Source organism: Peromyscus eremicus, chromosome 8a (assembly GCF_949786415.1).
Source record: "Peromyscus eremicus chromosome 8a, PerEre_H2_v1, whole genome shotgun sequence".
NCBI classification, from domain to species: domain Eukaryota; kingdom Metazoa; phylum Chordata; class Mammalia; order Rodentia; family Cricetidae; genus Peromyscus; species Peromyscus eremicus.
Window position 1 is genome coordinate 86043356 of NC_081423.1, and position 18614 is coordinate 86061969.

At 46.4% G+C, this 18614-nt stretch overlaps 1 protein-coding gene across 1 annotated transcript in view; it reads right to left on the bottom strand.

Moving 5' to 3' along the window:
* Nucleotides 1-252: 252 nt before the first annotated feature.
* The window catches only part of Nsf (N-ethylmaleimide sensitive factor, vesicle fusing ATPase), a 146841-nt gene continuing 128479 nt past the window's right edge, over nt 253-18614 (bottom strand). Inside the window, exons 18-21 of the mRNA XM_059271930.1 lie at nt 6272-6406; nt 5137-5250; nt 2218-2273; nt 253-1775 (exon numbers count right to left, since the gene is read on the bottom strand). Coding sequence (XP_059127913.1) covers nt 1754-1775; nt 2218-2273; nt 5137-5250; nt 6272-6406 — 327 coding nt within the window. The 3' untranslated portion in view covers nt 253-1753. The remainder of the gene's footprint in view (nt 1776-2217; nt 2274-5136; nt 5251-6271; nt 6407-18614) is intronic.

The window sequence follows — 18614 nt, forward strand, 5'->3', positions numbered from 1 at the left end:
CATATATATCTGTACCACATGTGTGAGTTAGAGACAGCTGTGAGCTGCCATGTGGATTCTGGGAATCAAACCGGGTCCTCTGGAATAATAAGTGCTCTTAACTGGTAAGCCATCTCTCCAGTCCCCTTAATACTATCCATTTCCTGTGCTAGTTGTAACAGAACAAGGAGGGGCTTCTCTCCTGAGCCCCTTCTTCATACAGTCCTGTCAAGCGATCGGTGCTGTTTGGTAAAAATACTGATCTACACAACATTTCAAGTATATTTACTCTTTATTGCATTCCTTCAATTTGCATTACACAATATAATATTTATCTTTTTCAATATAATTTTGGACAAAAACACAAGACATTAACTTCATTGAACAAGAAACATAAGTTAATCCATACACGGCTTTGTTGGGAGGAGAAAGGCAGGACCACAGACAACAGGGACCATGGTGATGGACGGGGACCACGGCACTGGCCACAGGCATCACAGTTTCACAACACAATCCACTCTTCTAAAGCCACAAAATAAGCCAGGGATGAAAACCCAAAACGAAGCATACAGACAGCAAGATTAGGAGATGATTTGCCTTCTACTGTGGGAACAGTGTCAGAGTCATAACCAGGTGCCCCTGCGGCATCCAGCCTCCTGGATGACTGCGGATCACTGTCTTTGCATTTTTAGCAGCAGCGGGGAGAGGGGCATGCTCCCTAAGACTCATCACCACAAATGACGACCTAATTAAATTTCTTCTAACCCACTGATTAGACAAATCACCCTCCAAAGGGCTGGGTGTGTTCCTCCTGTTTCGGAAGAACTGAACACACTGGAATGGATATTCAAGGACTGAGAGAGGACTAGGAGGTGGCTTGTTTTGCTGGATAATAGTGTTTTATTTATGTGCTTTAGACATTACAGATCACTTGAGATGCAGGGAGAGTAAATTATAAGCCATTCGGCTGAGGAAAAGGAAGAGGATGGCACTAACAAGCCTCTGACGTCATCCCAGGGAGCTGACCCACTTACAGTTGGACACTAATTAGAGCTGAGAGGCTTGTAAATTATTTTAATATTTTTTTTCTGTTTAGAGATGTACAGCTTTCCATATGTATCTTTCATAAGGTTTTAACAGCATCTACCAAGTGGTAATGATTAGCATATCTCTTACCACAGAACCAATTAATTACACTCAGGGCATATCACAGCCACCACAGGAATGATGGGACTTCCGATTAGGAAAGCTCTCCTGATTGCAACTTGGAAATATCTCTGAAAATGATTGAGAACAGCATCTTAGACATTCAAAGCCTGCTTCTTCAGGCAAAGATAATAACCCATTCTGTGGAAGAACCTCTTAACCAGATACCCAGCTGTTAGCACGGAGGAGCGCTAAGTGAATCCCTCAGAACTTCCACCTTCGCTCTTGGTCACGTGTAGAAGCCTACCTTCTGGTAGGCCAAGTGTTTTCTAGGGGTGGGTGTGGTGGGAGCAGCGTGCACAGGTGCAGCATGCCTCCCATGTAAGCAGGAATCATCTTAGCTAGCATGGGCGGTGAGCACAGTGGTCTAAAGCAAGTTTACACCTTCCAGGAAACACTAGGATATCTCAAAAGCACGAGGGAGTTCACTGCACTAATCATGCAGAGCAAGTGTGTCGAGGGTGGTGAATGTGTCACTTAGTCCGGTGTCTTGAGTACGATGAGTGACGATCCCAGGCCGTCTTTACCTTGGTCACTTCCCTTGGTCACTGCTGTAAACAGTCCGTTTTTAATCAAAGTCCAGAGGGCTACTGCAAAAGAAATTCCAAAGTAGACACAAAACCATGAGCTCTGCCAAAAAAATTCACCAAGAAATCACTAAAAGCTTCCTGTTTTCTCTACATTTTCCAACATGCATTTGCTACTTGATGGGCATTTTCTAAAAGAAAATGGTCACAGCTCCATGCATTTTAAAAGCAGGTTCCAATAAATATGTACCCTCAAGTTTTCCCTGCGCTGTGACAAGGAAGCTTTGAGAAGCAGGACAAGGAGAGCAGACGGACAGAACAGCCCACTTCCATGTTTGGTCCCTCGGACCTACAGCACAGGAAGATGCTAATGCATGGGAACAAGGTTATGCAGGAAAGAAAGCATCGGACTCGTGCACCGCAGTGCATCAGTGCTCAGGGCAAGCCCTGGGACCTCACAGATGGGTACCTACAGTGGGTGCTTCTGAGCACGGCATATACTTACGCGCCTTCTTCTCTCAAGAGGGCCAAGAACTTCCTCACTCGGTACTCAGGATCCATCTAAAATCATCAGAAGAAACAAAGAAGACGTGTCGATGGCACTTTTCATTTAAAAAAAAAAAAAAAAGAAGCACTTTTTTCACAGCAGGGCGAGGTCATTCATGGGCACCTCAGCCAAGTGCTCCCTTGGCTATTTTGGTGTGAGGAGGAAAAGCATACCAGTAGGGCATCACCATAAACTAGACTATGGTCACTCATGGGGGTCCAGACATGCTTGGATGCAGTCAGGGTGCTATGACTCATGGGAGTTCAAATGATATCTAATTCATGCATCTTACTGAAGGAAGAAGACAGAACTTGAAGAAGCCAAATTGAGGCTGACTGAGTGACCAGGATACAGTTATGACTTGCATATACTCAGTGACCTGGCTTTCTTAGCTGCGGTGTCCTTTTGGGACTGGTGGAGATGCCACCAGACTTAAGAGAGCAGAAAGTGCTGATGGGCTCTTGGGACACCTGGCCTCTGGCTGCCAGTGTGCCACAGGCCCAAGACAAGATGGTGGGTTTTGATCCAGGAGCTCGGTTGAGTCATTGTTACTAATTATCTCTCTTAGTTGTCGTTTTGTATCCAATTTACTCCACTTTCTTACGTGTATGGTATTCTTACTGAGACTTGCGGTGACCTGGAAAACGATCATTACAAACAAACATCTCTAATTCCTTAGTATGAATTTTTATTGTCAGAAACGCCTCACTTTTAAAGCATGTTGTAGGGCAGAAGTCTGGTCCCAAGAGGAACTCCCTGCCCTGTAGGAGCAGCTTGCAAATGCTACGCTGGGCTGTGCGCAGCTGCGGGCAACTGCACAATCAAATTCCCCTCCAACCACTTTGTGAAAAAGATTCGTCCCTCTGTCCCCAGCGAAACCCTGAACAGAAGTTTCAAATGTATCAAAGTTAAGGGGTCAGACTACAAAGACCTAGGAAAAAGTGCGAACAGCTAACAAAAGAACCATTTTTCCTCGTTGGGACTAGAATTACACATGAATCAGTTGTCAGAGTTCTTTCTAAAAAATGGAGCTGGCTGGAGCTCGCTGTAGTCAGCACATGCAGGTCTTTGCCCATTAACTATATTTAATATGTGTGAGGAACGACTTACTGACTTGCCTGTAGCTATGGAATTAAAAGTCAAGAGAAAGGGAGGAAAAAAGTAATCTAGATAAATGACTTTATTCCCTCAGGTGACATCCAGTCAGAGCAGATCCTCAACACTGAGCAAGTTTTAACAAAATCGGGTATGGCGAGCCGAGTGAGCATGACTTCCATTCTGCTGAACTACATGCCTCTTTACTCGGGCTCAGCTCCTGAGGCAGATCTAAAGAGAAGTCACTCAGCTGCACGGAATCCATTTGACGTGAAGGGGTTCAAACCCCAGGCCTATGAAGTGTCAGTCCCTGAAGATTAGGCTGAGCACCCCACTCTCACTTTCTACCCCACACACATAAGAGGTATTAACTTGATCACTGAGCTGCAGGCATCCCAGGAAGAAGAGGAAGGGGGGTGGGGAGAAAACCTCGCATAGTTTCTTCTATGCAATTATTTTCAAAGATCGCACTGAAACTGAAAAAAGAAGGTAGTGTTGACTTTCTGACAGATTTATCTTGTCTCAGGGACAGAGCCAGTACACCTGTATGTGCGCCTTCACCAGGAATAAGCCCGAGCACAGCATTCAGTCTATGGTCTAATTTACTGCTCATAATGGAAAATACATAAATCCACTTAAAAACAGTCGCTGGAAGCTCGGGAAACTCTTGGTGTCTGAAAACCACAAAAATTTAATTTTAAATTAAGTTTATCAGAGAGAATTAAAAGAATTCTCTCCATATTTCTTATTTATTGGCCCTAGAGCTTCCTTCAGCTGTAAATGTGAATCTGAGAAACCCCACTGCTGCTCACACTGGGAAGGGCAGGGCTGCCCAGTGACGCACAATGCTTAGAATAACTCCAATCTATCTACTCAAGTCTGGGGATGGATCACTCATTCACTCATTCACATACCCATTCATTTGTGCGAGGGAGTGCTGAGCTGGCCCTGGGGCCGTGCACAGTGAGTGGCAGCCGAGGTGTGTGAACACACAGACCTTAGTCTGCACACATGTATGATGTACATGTGTGCATGTGTACAGGCACATGGAGACAAGGGGTTCCAGAAGAAGGGAGGGAGTCCTAGTAGATACCAGGAAGTTCCAAAGTAGTCTCCTCTGCCTGTGACAGGGTGTGATAAGGGCAGTGGGCTTGGGCTGAGTTGTTTATGGCAGCCTGGATGCTTTAACCGTACAGCAGTCTGCACGGGACTTCTAGGGAGCTAAGCATGGTGGTGCAACGCCTTTAATCCCAGCACTAGGGAGGCATAGGCAGGCGGACCTCTGAATTTGAGGCTAGCCCCGTCTACATAGAGCACTCCAGGACAGCCAGGGCTCCACAGAGAAATCGTGTCTCAAAAAACAAAAACAAACACAAAAATAAAAAATGAAAGGAATTTCTAGGAGTTCAGTCAGGGGACATAGACGGAGGTCACATCTAACCTGTACAAGTCAATGTGTCTGTCCTTACACGTCTCCCAGGCTTTTGCAGTCACTTGCTGACTATGATGTAGAGTACCACAGCAGAGTGTGTGACCTGTGCTAATTCACTGACAACCTGTGGACATGGCCTTCATATTTTCTAGATCGCTCTTTGAAGTCCTTTCTAATTTTCAGACCTAATAACTCTCCACATTAAAATTAAGAGTCACACTATGCTGTTCTCATTTGTTTCTGAAGATTAAGGATGGCACCAGTGTCCCTGGGCCTTGGGAGAGGATCGAAGGTCCTCTTGGTGTGCCACCGCCGTTCCTGTGACTCACACAGAGAAGGAATCGCCTTACCTGCAGGGACATCTCAATCAACATTAGTAACTTCTTGATTCCTATCCAGACCTTCTTCCCTTTGACTTGCTGAGCAATTGTGGTGCGTTCCTTATCTTTGAAGTTGCCCAAAAGCTACAAAAGCAATAAACAATAATAAAGACACTTACAGTGCACACACCAACACACCCTTAAGTGACCAGTGGGAGGAGCTTCCTGAATGGAATGGACTGACCTTCCTAGCCATGCGTGACCATACAAGGGTAACGCCTTATTCCATAGCCCAGACTCTCCTCAAACTCATGGTAATCCTCCTGCCTCAGCCTCCCTGGTGCTGAGATTGCCTTGTCTGGAAGGACATATCTTAAGCTGTTTTTCTAGAGACCTCCAGTAAACTTAAATACAAGTTAAATGTATTAGCCTTCCTTCCTAGGAACAATCTGTATATGTCAAAGTAGACTGACTTTTTCTCTTACCCATCCCAGCTACAAAAGGCTGCTCAAACAGGTGACCCTGAACTACTTCTCATACCGACTTCTGCTCTGTGTGGAGCACACAGCAACTCTGAAGTGATGGGACCTTTAAGAAGCCTCCCTGACTCTCCCACACCGAACAACTTACATCACATTTTCCAACAGATCTCATCCAGTCATTTGTGCACATTAATATTAATCAACATTTAATGAAAGACTCAGTGTTTAAATTAAAGGCTTTAAAAATTAAGGAAACATTTCTACGTTATAAAGTTGTAAAGTTTGGGTAGCTTTTTTGTAGTTTTAAAGGATTTAATCATTGTTCTGGTTTATTAAATGTAAAGAAATGTGCTGCCAGCCATTGGGAAGAGACAGTGATGACCCCCTACACTGCCCCCATTCGAACCCCTGTCATGTAGTCTGGAGGTGTCACCTGCTGGGAAGAGAGTGACTGACCCCTGCAGTCTGTGTGCTGCCCACACCCAGGAATGACAAGTTTATCCGCTCTCCTTTGCGTCCGTCCTCTCTAGCTTCTGAAAAGAACTGAAGATAACATCCCAGGGCCCCACATTCTAGCTTGATGTGCCACTAAATGCCTGTTGCTATGGTTGAGGACCCTTCCTTAATTATCTCAGGCCTCAACTCCTTTCTGATAAACAGTTCTAACAGCGACTCATCTTTACCTCCAAAGCTTCCAGCAGCTGCTCTCCTGTGGCAATGTTGGGCACGTGGATGGTGGTGCTGAAGGCATTAAGCATCTCCATTTCCTGAAGGACATCTTTGCGGCTGGTGGTCCCAATGATGAGAAGCTTGCGGCCCTGGTTACCGAGAGAAATATGTGTTACAGTGCACTGAAATGGACTAACGAGGAGACTGGAGGAAGCTTGAATGATATGAGCAGAATCTACTTATTTGTGTATGTAAATGAGCAGGCAAAATACACAAAAAACCAGAATTTTCCAAATAAAACTAAACAAGGCACAGATGCCACAATTCAGCAGCAGTAACAATGAAGCAGGTCCTTCCCACTTATGCCAGCAGACAAGGGACCAGTAAACTGGGGACACCAAACCAAAGCTAGAGATACTGAAGTGTATGGTACAGTTCCACCCTCAAGTCAGAATGGCGCAGGTGTGATCCGAAGTAGGGCTTTTCTTTAGATAGGGTCTCACTATGTAGCTGTGGCTAGCCTGGAACTCAATATGTGGACTAGCTCGCTCCTAATTCACAGAGATCTGCCTACCTCTCCCAGCTTGGTCTACATAGTGAGTTCCAGGCTAGCCAGAGCTGCATAGTGAGACCCTGTCTCCAAAATAAAACAATCCCCTCTGCCTGTCCCCCAAACCTCCAAAAACTTCAACTTGGGCTTTGTATACACTATACCACTAACGGTCAACAAAGCAAGACAGCTTTTCTCAATTGTACTCATTGCTTTTGTCCACTATATGCCAAGAATAAGAATGCACCATCACGAAGTCTGTAAGAAACAAAGTGGAAGGCAGAGTTGCAGCTCACTGGTACAGTACTTGTCTACATACAGAGACCAGTTCAAGTTCTAGCACATGTATGTGTGCACACATAAACACACCACACACACACACACACACACACACACACACACACACACACACACACACGCAGAAACCCTCCTGACAATATTAACTCCTTGGTTCAACAGATGACTGTATAAAGATTCCATGGTAGAAATTTATTTATGATAGATACAAATTAAAAGCTAATCATTATTACTGTTCAATAAATCAACTAGAAAAAAGCCTATCAACCCAAAAAACCAAATACTCATCAACAGACATTTGCCAAGTTCCTGAATGACTGTGGAACGACCTTGTATAGAGAGGTAGAAAGATAAAAACCACAACGAACCCCCCACACTATGCCATGTGGAAAGGAGGCTTATGCTACGCCAGGCAGAGCCTGGCAGAAGCAGCTGTGCTCTCTGCAGGGAGGAGTCTGCAGGCCCCATCTGCAGTGGGTGAGCTGAAGAGGAGCAGGAACGACGACACTAAGTCAGACGGAGCAGAGGTCCAAAGGCAAAAGAATGACAAAAGCTGGGTGCTGGGGTAATCACACATGAACACACTTATCTATATTTCAACTATAACAAAAAAGGCTTCTATACTAAAAAAAATACATTAACAATAAATTCTAATGCTAACTTTGGAAGGTTCCTCAAAGCTAACAGATATCAAAGCTGGAATAGTCTCATTACAATTGTGACTGTTGTTGACAGTATCTGGCTATGTGCCCAGGCTGGCCTTCAACTCCTGAGCTCAGTGATGCTCCTGTCTTGGCCTTCTGGCTCATAATAACTAAGGAAATCAGCTGCTTTTCTCCCCTTAGGTTCCCAGCATCCTCTGCCCAGCTACCTCATCTCTCTCCTCTCACAGAGGGAAACATTGGTCTCCCTAAAAGAGAGGCTTGTAGACGCCTCTTGCTCACTACAGAAAGCTGGACTTTAATGGAGAGCTCTTCTATTTCCCCTTCCCAGGGCGGTCCATGTGTCCCTCTTAGGGTCCTCCTTGTTAGCTTGCTTCTCTGGAGCTGTGGGTTGTAGTCTGGTTATCGTTTGCTTTACTTATGAGTGAGTACATGCTATGTTTGTCTTTCTGAGTCTGGGTTACCTCACTCAGGATGATATTTTCTAGTTCCATCCATTTGCCTGCAAATGTCATGATGTCTTGTTTTTTGTTTTTTTTTTTTTTACTGCTGAGTAGTACTCCATTGTGCATATGTGCCACATTTTCTTTATCCATTCTTCGGTTGAGGGGTACCTAGGCTGTTTCCAGGTTCTGGCTCTTACAAGTAATGCTGCTATGAATATAGTTGAGCAAGTGTCCTTGTGGTAAGACTGATCATTCCTTGGATATATGCCCAAGAGTGGTATAGCTGGGTCTTGAGGAAGATTGACTCCCAATTTTCTGAGAAACCACCATACTGATTTCCAAAGTGGCTGTACTGGGGATGAAGGGGGCAATGGAGGGTGGGGGGTGGGGGATGATAACATGAGGGAATGAGATGGTCCAGCTGGAGCAGCGACAGAGTGGAGGAGTAATGAGGGAGATACCATGATGGAGGGAGACGTCATGGGGCTGGGGAGAGGCCTGGGGCTGGGGAGGTTCCCAGGAACCCACAAGGATGACCCCAGCTTAGACTACTAGCAATAGTGGAGAGGGTGCCTGAACTGGCTTACCCCAGTAATCAGATCAGTGAGTACCCTAACTGTCATCAGAGAGCCTTCATCCAGTAACTGATAGAAGCAGATGCAGAGATCCACAGCCAAGCACCAGGCTGAGCTCCAGGAGTCCAGTCGAAGAGAGGTAAGAGGGATTCTATGAGCAAGGGCATCAAGATCATGATGGGGAAACCTACAGAGACAACCAAACCAAACTAGTGGGAACTCACGAGTTTTAGATCAACAGCTGTGGAGTTTCCATGGGACTGGACTAGGCCCTCTGCAGGAGGGAGACAGTTGTGTAGCTTGATCTGCTTAAAGGCCCCCCTGGCAGTAGGATCAGGATCCATCTCTAATGCATGAGCTGGCTTTTTGGAGCCCACTACCTATGGTGGGACACCTTGCACAGCTTTGATGCAGGGGGAGAGGCTTGGACCTGCCTCAACTGAATGTACCAGGCTCCGATGACTCTCCATGGGAGGCCTTGCCTTATTAGAGGAGAGAATGGGGAGTAGGTTGAGGGGGAGAATGGGGGGGGAGTGGGATGAGGGAGGAGAGGGAGATCTGTGATTGGTATAGAAAATGAATAAAAAATTCCTTAAGAAAAAAAAAAGGAAGCTGGACTTTCTAATCACCGCCATCTTCCTCAAGCAACTTTCTCCACAGCCACTCTGATGGCTTCCGAGTGTTGAAAGATCGGGAAGTGTGGGGTAACTTATAATGGAGACGCTAATTTATGTTTTGCCTCTCTTCTTGTTTAACAAGACGGCAAACACTGTGGAGAGGTCACGACCCAGGCAAGCTCAGGCCTTGACTTGTAAAGCATCATCTTTAAGAAAACACTGAAAAACATTACCAAATAATTAAATTGTGCTGGATCGTTTTGTGTATTAATTAGTGGTAATGTTCATCTGGAAGTGTTCTCATGGAAAAACAGTTGCGGACGTACTAATGTAAGAGCCACACTGGGTCTCATCTGAAGGACAGGAGCCACCGGCAGTCATAGAAGTGGGGCTTTAGAAGAGGCGGGTTCCGTCCAAAGGGGAAATCTATCTTGCTAATGTGTGGCTACGGGTTTAAAGCCCACGGTGCCCAAACATGTCCCATGGAAGGGGGAAACAAAGCAGTGGTAACCTATTTGGGGGCAGGGAGTCGCTCCCAGCATCCTCTACTGAGATTTGCTGGTCCTGACGAGACACAGAAAAGGCCTAAATAAAATGACTATCTGCCAATCGGATTACGGTGAACATTGTTCCAAGGTTAAATAAGTATTAGTTAACTAAGTCTTAGTACTATAAGGGGCAACTCAGGTGAAAACATTACCATGAAAAAAGCAGGGCTCAGTCAGGTGTTGATCCTTCAAAAACCCACTTCTTTACAGGCTGAAGAAAGAGCCAAGCGCCAAGCAACATCTAAGCCTTTTGCCACACAAAGGGCTAACCAGATAATCCACACCCTTTCAGAGATCTGCCATTGATTGGCCCCAATCAACTGATTTGTAACAAAAGTTTATGTGGAATAAAGCTTTTTTTTCTTTTCCTAAATAAAAAAATGCCACCAATATAATAACTGCAGTGAAATGGAAGGGCTGGCCTCAACCCGCCAACAAAAGTGAAGTCAGTTATGCAGGAAAGAAAGGCTGTTCTTTCTTACCATTCAATGCAGCAAATATAACACACCCTCGGTAAGAAGAATTAACCCGGAACAATCGGAAACCCTGGGATGGATTAAGAACTGAGTTTAAAAGCGAGGTTCAAATCTGCCATGTGTGATGGGCCTTAACCTCTATTTTCTGATGATCACAATCTGATGTTTTTGTAGAAGAGTGAAAAAGAAATGTCAGAATACTAGGAATTTGTAAACCTAGTGAGAAAAAGATGAAATTAACATTCACTAATTGGAACATTAACAAGAATTTATTCTTTTTAGGTATGTGAAAGATGAAATTTAGTTTGCACCTCCAAAGTGACTGCAGTTTAGCTGGGAAACTGGATGGTCAGCACAAAGGGACCACTACCAAGTCACATACCAAAAAACATTCTGTGGCAATGGCTATGGAGCCTTGGAGGAGGGGGGAGTGTCTCAGAGTGGGGTAACCTGGAGCAGCAGCATAGGGCACTGACACGGCCCTGGAGGAGCAGGATAGACCTCTAATGCTACCAAACCCCATGTCGGTGGTGGGAGCAGCTGAGCCACAGTACCAAGTCTCTCTGGAGAGATGAGGGCAGCCAATGGAAGGAAGACTTGGAATGCTAAAGGAAGGAAAAAGAATTAACACAGAAAGCATCAGGGGAAACCAGAGAAGGGTCTTAACGGAAAAAGGACTGTGGTGGAGAGAAGGGACCCTGGCAAGTGTCTGCAGCATGCCCTCCTCTTGTGGCCTGGAACATGGCAGCCACATGGATACCATGCCAGTTCTCAGTAAACCTCCCCCAAAGGAAAAGGTTTACTTACACATAATGGGGGTGCTTTTGATGCCAGCCTGAGAGGTAAAGCGGGGAGCAAGGGAGTTCTCCTGAAGGCTGGGTAGCCTGTGCAGTAGAAAAGGGACTAGCACCATCGTTTACAGCTGTGTGACAGATGTTGGGGGTAGATTATCTCAGCACCAGACTCCTCCTCAACCATTAAAACGGGATTAGAAAAATCTTACCTACTTGTGAGACAGAGCATGAGGCAAAGAATGCTGGGGAGGGGCTCTCCAACATCACCATCACACCAGCAAGAAGGAGAGGAAGCAGGAGTGTGCAGGCATGGTTCTGAAGGGATCCTAGAAGGCGGGGGGTGGGGGGGGGGGTTCCTGTCAGGTCAGGTGAGTGAGCAGCAGGACCCAAGGTTCTTTTCCCAACACCGAGGCCCTAGCAGTGACATGGGACATGCATACACCCAGGCACCAGGCTTGCTCTCAGAGGGATGACAGGGTCCTAATATTCAGCCTACTTGGGGTGACAGTGAGGCCCAGGGAGGAAGAAGGCTCAGGCCACAACCCTTCTGGGAGGCATCACTGTAGTGGGGTCTGAGGGGCCTTTGAAAGGCAGGACAGAGGCCAGCAGTGATCTCACCTTTTACCTTCCTGGGTTCATTCTTGGGAAGGGTCTGTCTCTCTCTCTCTCTCTCTCTCTCTCTCTCTCTCTCTCTCTCTCTCTCTCTCTCTCTCTCTCTCTCTTGTGTCATTTGCTACTGAGACCTCAAGAACAGTTCTTCCTGACCCCATTGCTTCCCTCCCTGCACTGACGTAGAGATCTGACACTTCCTCAGCTGCCAGGCGCTGACACACTTGGACCCAGCTGCCTGGCGCACGCACACATGTGCACTTCCAGTCCCTTCCCCGTCAGCATGGTGCTTCCCCTCCATCAAGGGCTTGCTTGAATGCCCATTTCCCACAGCTTCTCAAGCCGCATACCCGCCCTGTGTCCTCTCCCTTAGTCTGCTCTGTGGTCTCACGGTCAAATCACCTTTTATACACCATCTACTGACTCGTTCTCTGTATTTGCTTATTATTGTGTGTCTCACGGGTCTTTTGTGGGGGAGAGCTGAAGTGTGTTTGGTTTTACTCAACTACCCAGGGATACCACAGGGCCATGTGCAGAGGACAGTTAATAAATACATGTTGAAGGAATGAATGACGACTCGTTCAGTTCAAGGGTAGTAGATGGCTCTACTGCTACGATCTCTCTTCTCGCCCTAAATGTACATTACACCAAATGTTTAACAGGAAACCATCATTTTAGGACATCTATGGCCTCGAGCCCTAAGTGTTGAATGCTATGACACACTAAGTTTTAATGAAAATATTCCAGAATGGGTGGTGAGTGTGCTTTATTTACAATTTAAGTTGATGCCAAAGGCTGTCAGAACATTTTTTTAGCTGACCAATCGCTTAGCTATTGACTGTATACTATCAGCTTCTCTAGCAAAGGAAAGAGATTTATGGGAAGCTACGAACCCAAGTTAGTGAGATAAGAAATATTATTGCCTCCTTCAGTTCTTGGTTTGCCGTACACCAAGTGAAACCCAGCCAGAAGCAGGGCCGAGTGTGGCTCAGTGACAGAGAGCTTGCCCACAGGTGGGAAACCCTGGCTTTAAGCCCCAACACTGCAAACAAACCACACACACACACACACACACACACACACGCACACACGCACACACACACACACACACGCACGCACACGCACGCACACACGCGCACACACACACGCACACACGCACACACACACACACACGCACACACACGCACACACACACACACACACGTGCACACGCACACACGCACGCACGCACAGAATCAGGGCAGCAGCAGTGATGGCCCTCTTCGGCTTCTCCATGGCCAGCCTGTATTTCGGATCATGGCTCACGTGTCTGGCCCTGCAGTGGCCCCGTCTTCTCTTTTTACTCCTCCTCCCTTTTTCTCCTTCAGTTAAATGCTGAAGCTGAATACCAAAGGAAGGATGTCTCAAATAAATCACGCTCTAACTAAGCAGACAACTACACTTAAATTCCCCATTAGACACTCCCCTGGAGCGAATTCTTTGCCTCGTCCTTTGTAGCCAACCTGGTGCTGCAGGCAGAGCAGGGGACAAGGGAAGGCTCTCACGGCTGATGGGGTAGAAACCAGAGCCTGGACAAAAGCAGACAACTTTGTGATCGTAGAGAATCTGTTGCAGCAATTCACGAGAAAGACCCGGGATCACGTGATCGTGCACTTGGAGCAGCACCTAAGGAGGCTCCCTTCTCCCTGTCCTCTCATCCCCTTCCTCATTTGGTAGCTGAGGAACCTGAGGGGAGGTGATGTGTCTTGGTCTTCGCTCCAGAAAGGGGCTGAACCTGGAGTTCATGCCCACTGACTTTCCATTAACCTTACCGGTCCATCGTTGGCTGCCTGTTTTTGTGATGCTGGGAACTGAACCCGGGGCCTCATACACAGTAGCCAGGAGTACCATCACATGCAATCCTATTTGTTTATTTATTTGTTTATTTGTTTGTTTGTTTATTTTGAGACAGGGTTTCTCTGTGTAGTACTTGAACTCGCTTTGTAGACCAGGCTGGCCTTAAACTCAGAGCTTCTCTGGCCTCTGCCTCCCCAGTGCTGGGATTAAAGGCATGTGTACCACCACACCTGGCACCATGTGCAATTTTAAACCCATGTCTATAATAGCTGTCCTACTAATTACAAGTTTGGGATAGACATCTGCTAGAAATGACCTCTGAACTCTTAGGAGAAAAGGTTAAATAACTTAAGAAAATAAAGTTGTACTGACCGTGCCACACTGTTCTTAATGCCAAGAGGAATGGCTTATGTGGACACCTCTGCCCCAGGCTGTTTAGCCGGTCCAGCCCCTGAGGTCCAGCCCCTGATGCACCTAGCTTGGTTTTCAGCTTCATATCTGTAAATTAACTCCTGTTCTGAATGCATCACTGTTCTAACTTTATTTCCACCTCTGTGGTTTGCACCCCAGGGAACCTCTCTTTTTGCACAAGCTGTTGGGAGTTTTACACCAGTGGGCATCTGTACCATGTTCGTATTTCAGAACCTCCCTTCCCCCATACTCTGTCCACATTTAACCACAGAATATGATTCAGTGTGTCCTGTAATAACATCTCACCTCTGAAGAGGCAACTTGCTAAACAATTTCAATTACCCAGAACACAGGTAAGGACTAAGAAGGAAGCAAAATCCTCTACTGTCTAGGACTGAACACAACGAGACCAAGGTTCAGTCATCTTTACAAACCAGCCTACTAGGACACTGTCCGAGGCCCCTAAGACTTTGAGGGGCCCACAGAAACATTTTAATTTCTTTTACAATTAAAAGTGGGGGACTCAGGTTGAAGATGTTTTTAACACTATGGTAACATACAGCAAAAATAAAACGATAAACTCTACATATTTGTCCATGGACAAAGCTTCCCCCGTCCCCAGTCACTGTGTTCTTGTTCTAACACCAGAGCCTTGTGACTTTTACTGTAAGACACCCCTGAGCCCTGGTGGCTGCTCTCCTTAGTTCTTCAGACAGAAGCACCAAACTAGTGAGAGACCCTTTAGAGACGGCCCTGCAGAGACCTCACTCCCTGGAGTCCTGCAAGTATCAGTCAGTGGCATCACCAAGGAGCTGGGAGGCACAAACCCATTAACACACAGGGCATGTGGGTCTCTCTGTTGACAGCTGCACACAGTCTGCACGTGCCAACATCCCTTGCTGAGCACACTGACACACGGTGGAGAGGACAATCCTTATCCATTAACACCGTGTTTAGCACATTTTGCCTCAGATACCAAAGATATACACAGCAAACTTTTTAAAAGCATGAACACATAACATTTGAGAAATAAGAATTCACTTTGGAAGCTGGAGAGATGATGGCTCAATGGTTAAAGGCATTGGCTGCTCTTATAGAGGACCCAGGTTCAAATCCCAGCACTCAGAGTCATCTGTAACTCCAGTTCTAGGGGATCCAATGCCCTCTTCTGGACTCTGAGGGCACCAGTCATACATCAACACAGACATACATGAAGGCCAAACACTCAATGCTTCAGTCAAAAGTGAAGCCCATGCTTTCTTATGAATCCCTGTTCTTACCCCCAGTAAAACCTGAGATGGTTTACTGAACCCAAAGCATCTCCTCAAATTCCCAAGAATCTTTGCATGGAAGGCTACGGCGCCCTGCTGATTTGGGTACAGGCACATCCTTGTCACTGGTGTCTGAGAGTGAGGACTGAGAACAGCCAGCGGGGGCTGTGCAAACCGGGTCACACCTGCACTGCTTTCCACATAGCACCTCGTGTGAAGAAGCAAGTGCCTCTCTACTTCTTCCTCATGCGAGGGGTTGCCACAGAACCCTCCAGAACAAGAATGCACTGCCCATGCATGGGATACGGAGACACTGAAAACACATTTGATATTTAAAAAAAATCAAATTGAATGACACATCCTGGCAACCATCTTGGGGTTGCCTCAGCCCCACGCCAGGCTCGACAGTGGGTGTCATCTACACTGCATGGGTGTACACCTTGCCTGCAAACCCCACAACTGAGCAAGCATCATACTCATCTTCACTTTCTATACTGTAGAACAGATAGGTTTTTTTTTTTTTTTTTGGTTTTTTGAGACAGGGTTTCTGTGTGTAGTTTTGGAGCCTGTCCTGGTTCTCGCTCTGTAGACCAGGCTGGCCTCGAACTCACAGAGATCCGCCTGGCTCTGCCTCCCGAGTGCTGGGATTAAAGGTGTATGCCACCACTGCCCGGCTCTTTTCTGGTTTTTCAAGACAGGATTTCTTTGTGTAACAGCTTTGGCTGTCCTGGAACTTGCTCTGTAGACCAAGCTGGCCTCAAACTCAAAGATCCATCTGCCTCTGCCTCCTGGGTGGTGGGAATAAAGGTATGCACCACCACTGCCCAGGGTAGAAAGTACTTCAACCTCAAATGTCTAAAGACATGTTCCAGATGGAAAAAATAACCCTTCCACCAGCTGGACCATAACAACTGTCATTTATCTTGGTCACCTTGGGCTACATGGGTGCTCAACCATCATCCACTCAGATGGGAAGCACAGCACTGAGTAGATCAGGGACAACTGTCAGAGCCAAAGGGCCCCCTCACTACCACAGAGTATCTTACAGACAGTACAGAATTCATCTTAAAAGAAAAAGCAAGGTTAGAAATATACATCATACATACTCCAACAAGGCGGACTCATCCAATGCTTTTGAGGCCATCCTGGGCTACATGAGACCCTATCTCAACAAAGCAAACAAAATAAAACAAAGAGTTACACTGCTAGGCTGTACATATATATAATTTTTTTCTTGATTACTGAAGTAATAAACATTTACTGCAGAAATTTTATAAAATATAAGAAATAACCAAGCAGAAAAAAAATCACCTACAATGCTACCATCTAGGTAGAACAGCTGTGCTAAAGACAAAAATGTGGCACTTCTGTCGCCGTAAGACACTGCTATTCTGTGTTTTACAGAGAACACCCTCTTACAGAATAATGCTTGTATGAGAATTTAGGGGATGCTGAGCCCAGTTTTCCTTGTTTGTAACAGTATTGGAATATATGCAGAAAATCTGGAGTCCAGTTGATGAAAGGCAATGACAACAAACAGTTTGGAGATATCTACTCTACCCCTTACGATTTTTTTGAGACAGGTCTTGCTATGTAGCCAGGCTGGCCTTAAACTTGGCATACTCCTGCCTCTACCTCCCAAGAGTGTGCCACAATTCATAAAAGCCCCCTTTCTCTCCTCTCATTTTCTTGTATGTGTGTGTATGTTGATTTTTGAGATAGGGCCTCACACTGTAACCCAGGCTTGAGTAGAACTCGCTATATAGGCCAGGCTAGCTTCAAACTTCCTTCCATTCTCCTTCCTCTCTCTGTCCCCCACATTTGGGGGCCTGCCACAGAGAGCTGTCTGTCTTGCTGCTGTCATGGTGACTTGCTCCTTCTCTTCTCTTCCCATACCACTGTTCTTTCTTGAGTTGGCCCCTCTGCACCTTGCTCTGAGCTCCCTAAGGCAGGTAGGTCGCTTGGCAGCTAGGGCTACAGACCCTGAAGCCTCGCTCATTTGATAGGGTGGATTTCTCTGTTGCCCTTATTTATTTGTTTGGGAAGTCAGTTTTCTTTGAAAATGAAGAATAAAGTACTACTTGAGCTGCACTTTGCAGTTAATGAAGAACTGGTTCTTGACCCCTTTGATAGCTCAGATGGCTCAGGTGGTAAAGCGCTTTCTATGCAAGTCCAAGGCCTTGCATTCGATCCCTAAAACCCACGGGGGCGGGGGCAGGTTAAGCTGTGTGTGCAGACCACTTTCCTGTATCAACACTGAGAAGGGGGACACAGGCTGATTCTTGGAGTTCACTGGCTGGCCAGCCTGGCCTACTGGCCAGCCCCAGGCTAGAGCAAGAACTTGTTTCAGCAACTGAGGAAATACCTGGAGCTGTGTTCTGCCCTCCACATGTGCTTACACATTCGTGCACAAATACATGTGTATGTGTACCTGCACAATGCACACACAGAGACCATTAATACGGTTCTTATTTCCCACAACTCAGACACTTTTGAAGGTCATTCTCATTTCACAAATGAGAAAAACTGAAGCTCAGAAGCTAAATGACTGGATTCAGATTTGTCTTTTGATTTTTCCTGTCCTCTTATTTATATTACCAATAACAGTTCTATGTGTACTTAAGACCCGTGGTTTTCAAAATATCCACCCCTAAAACGGTATCTCCAGAACTGAGACAGCTGTACACACCTATCGGCCTCAGGCACCTGGGAGGCTGAGACATGAGGACTGCAAATTCCTGGCCAGCCTGAGCCATGCATAGCTCCTATTTCAGAACAAAACAAACGTGTGTGTGTGTGTGTGTGTGTGTGTGTGTGTGTGCGTGCGCGCGCGCGTGTACCAGGTATATGGCAGCCTGGAACACCCAGTGAAAAGGACTCTGTGTGACAAGGAGGGCTGTCACGGTGTGTGGTTTACAGACAAACTGTGACTTAAGCCATCGGGTTCCAGTTCTATTTACTTTCCAATAAACACCAGGAATCTCATAGATAGACTGTCCTAGTCTTTTTGTAAGGTTGACTCTTGCCCAGCAGCTGTTAGGCACACAGTGCTTGGCATAAAGTCCCAGGGAGCTCAGGGACTGCAGGGACTCACGAAAGAACACGAACTGTCACTCAGTTGTCCTGGGAGTGGGGAGGAAGAACACAGGCCACAGCCTCCAGGGGCTTCACGGAAAGGCAACAGGTGGGTCAGTACAAGTGCAACCAGCACCAGATCCTCAGGGAGCTCAGTGGCTGGAATCTCCCCTCCCCCATCTTATTGAGC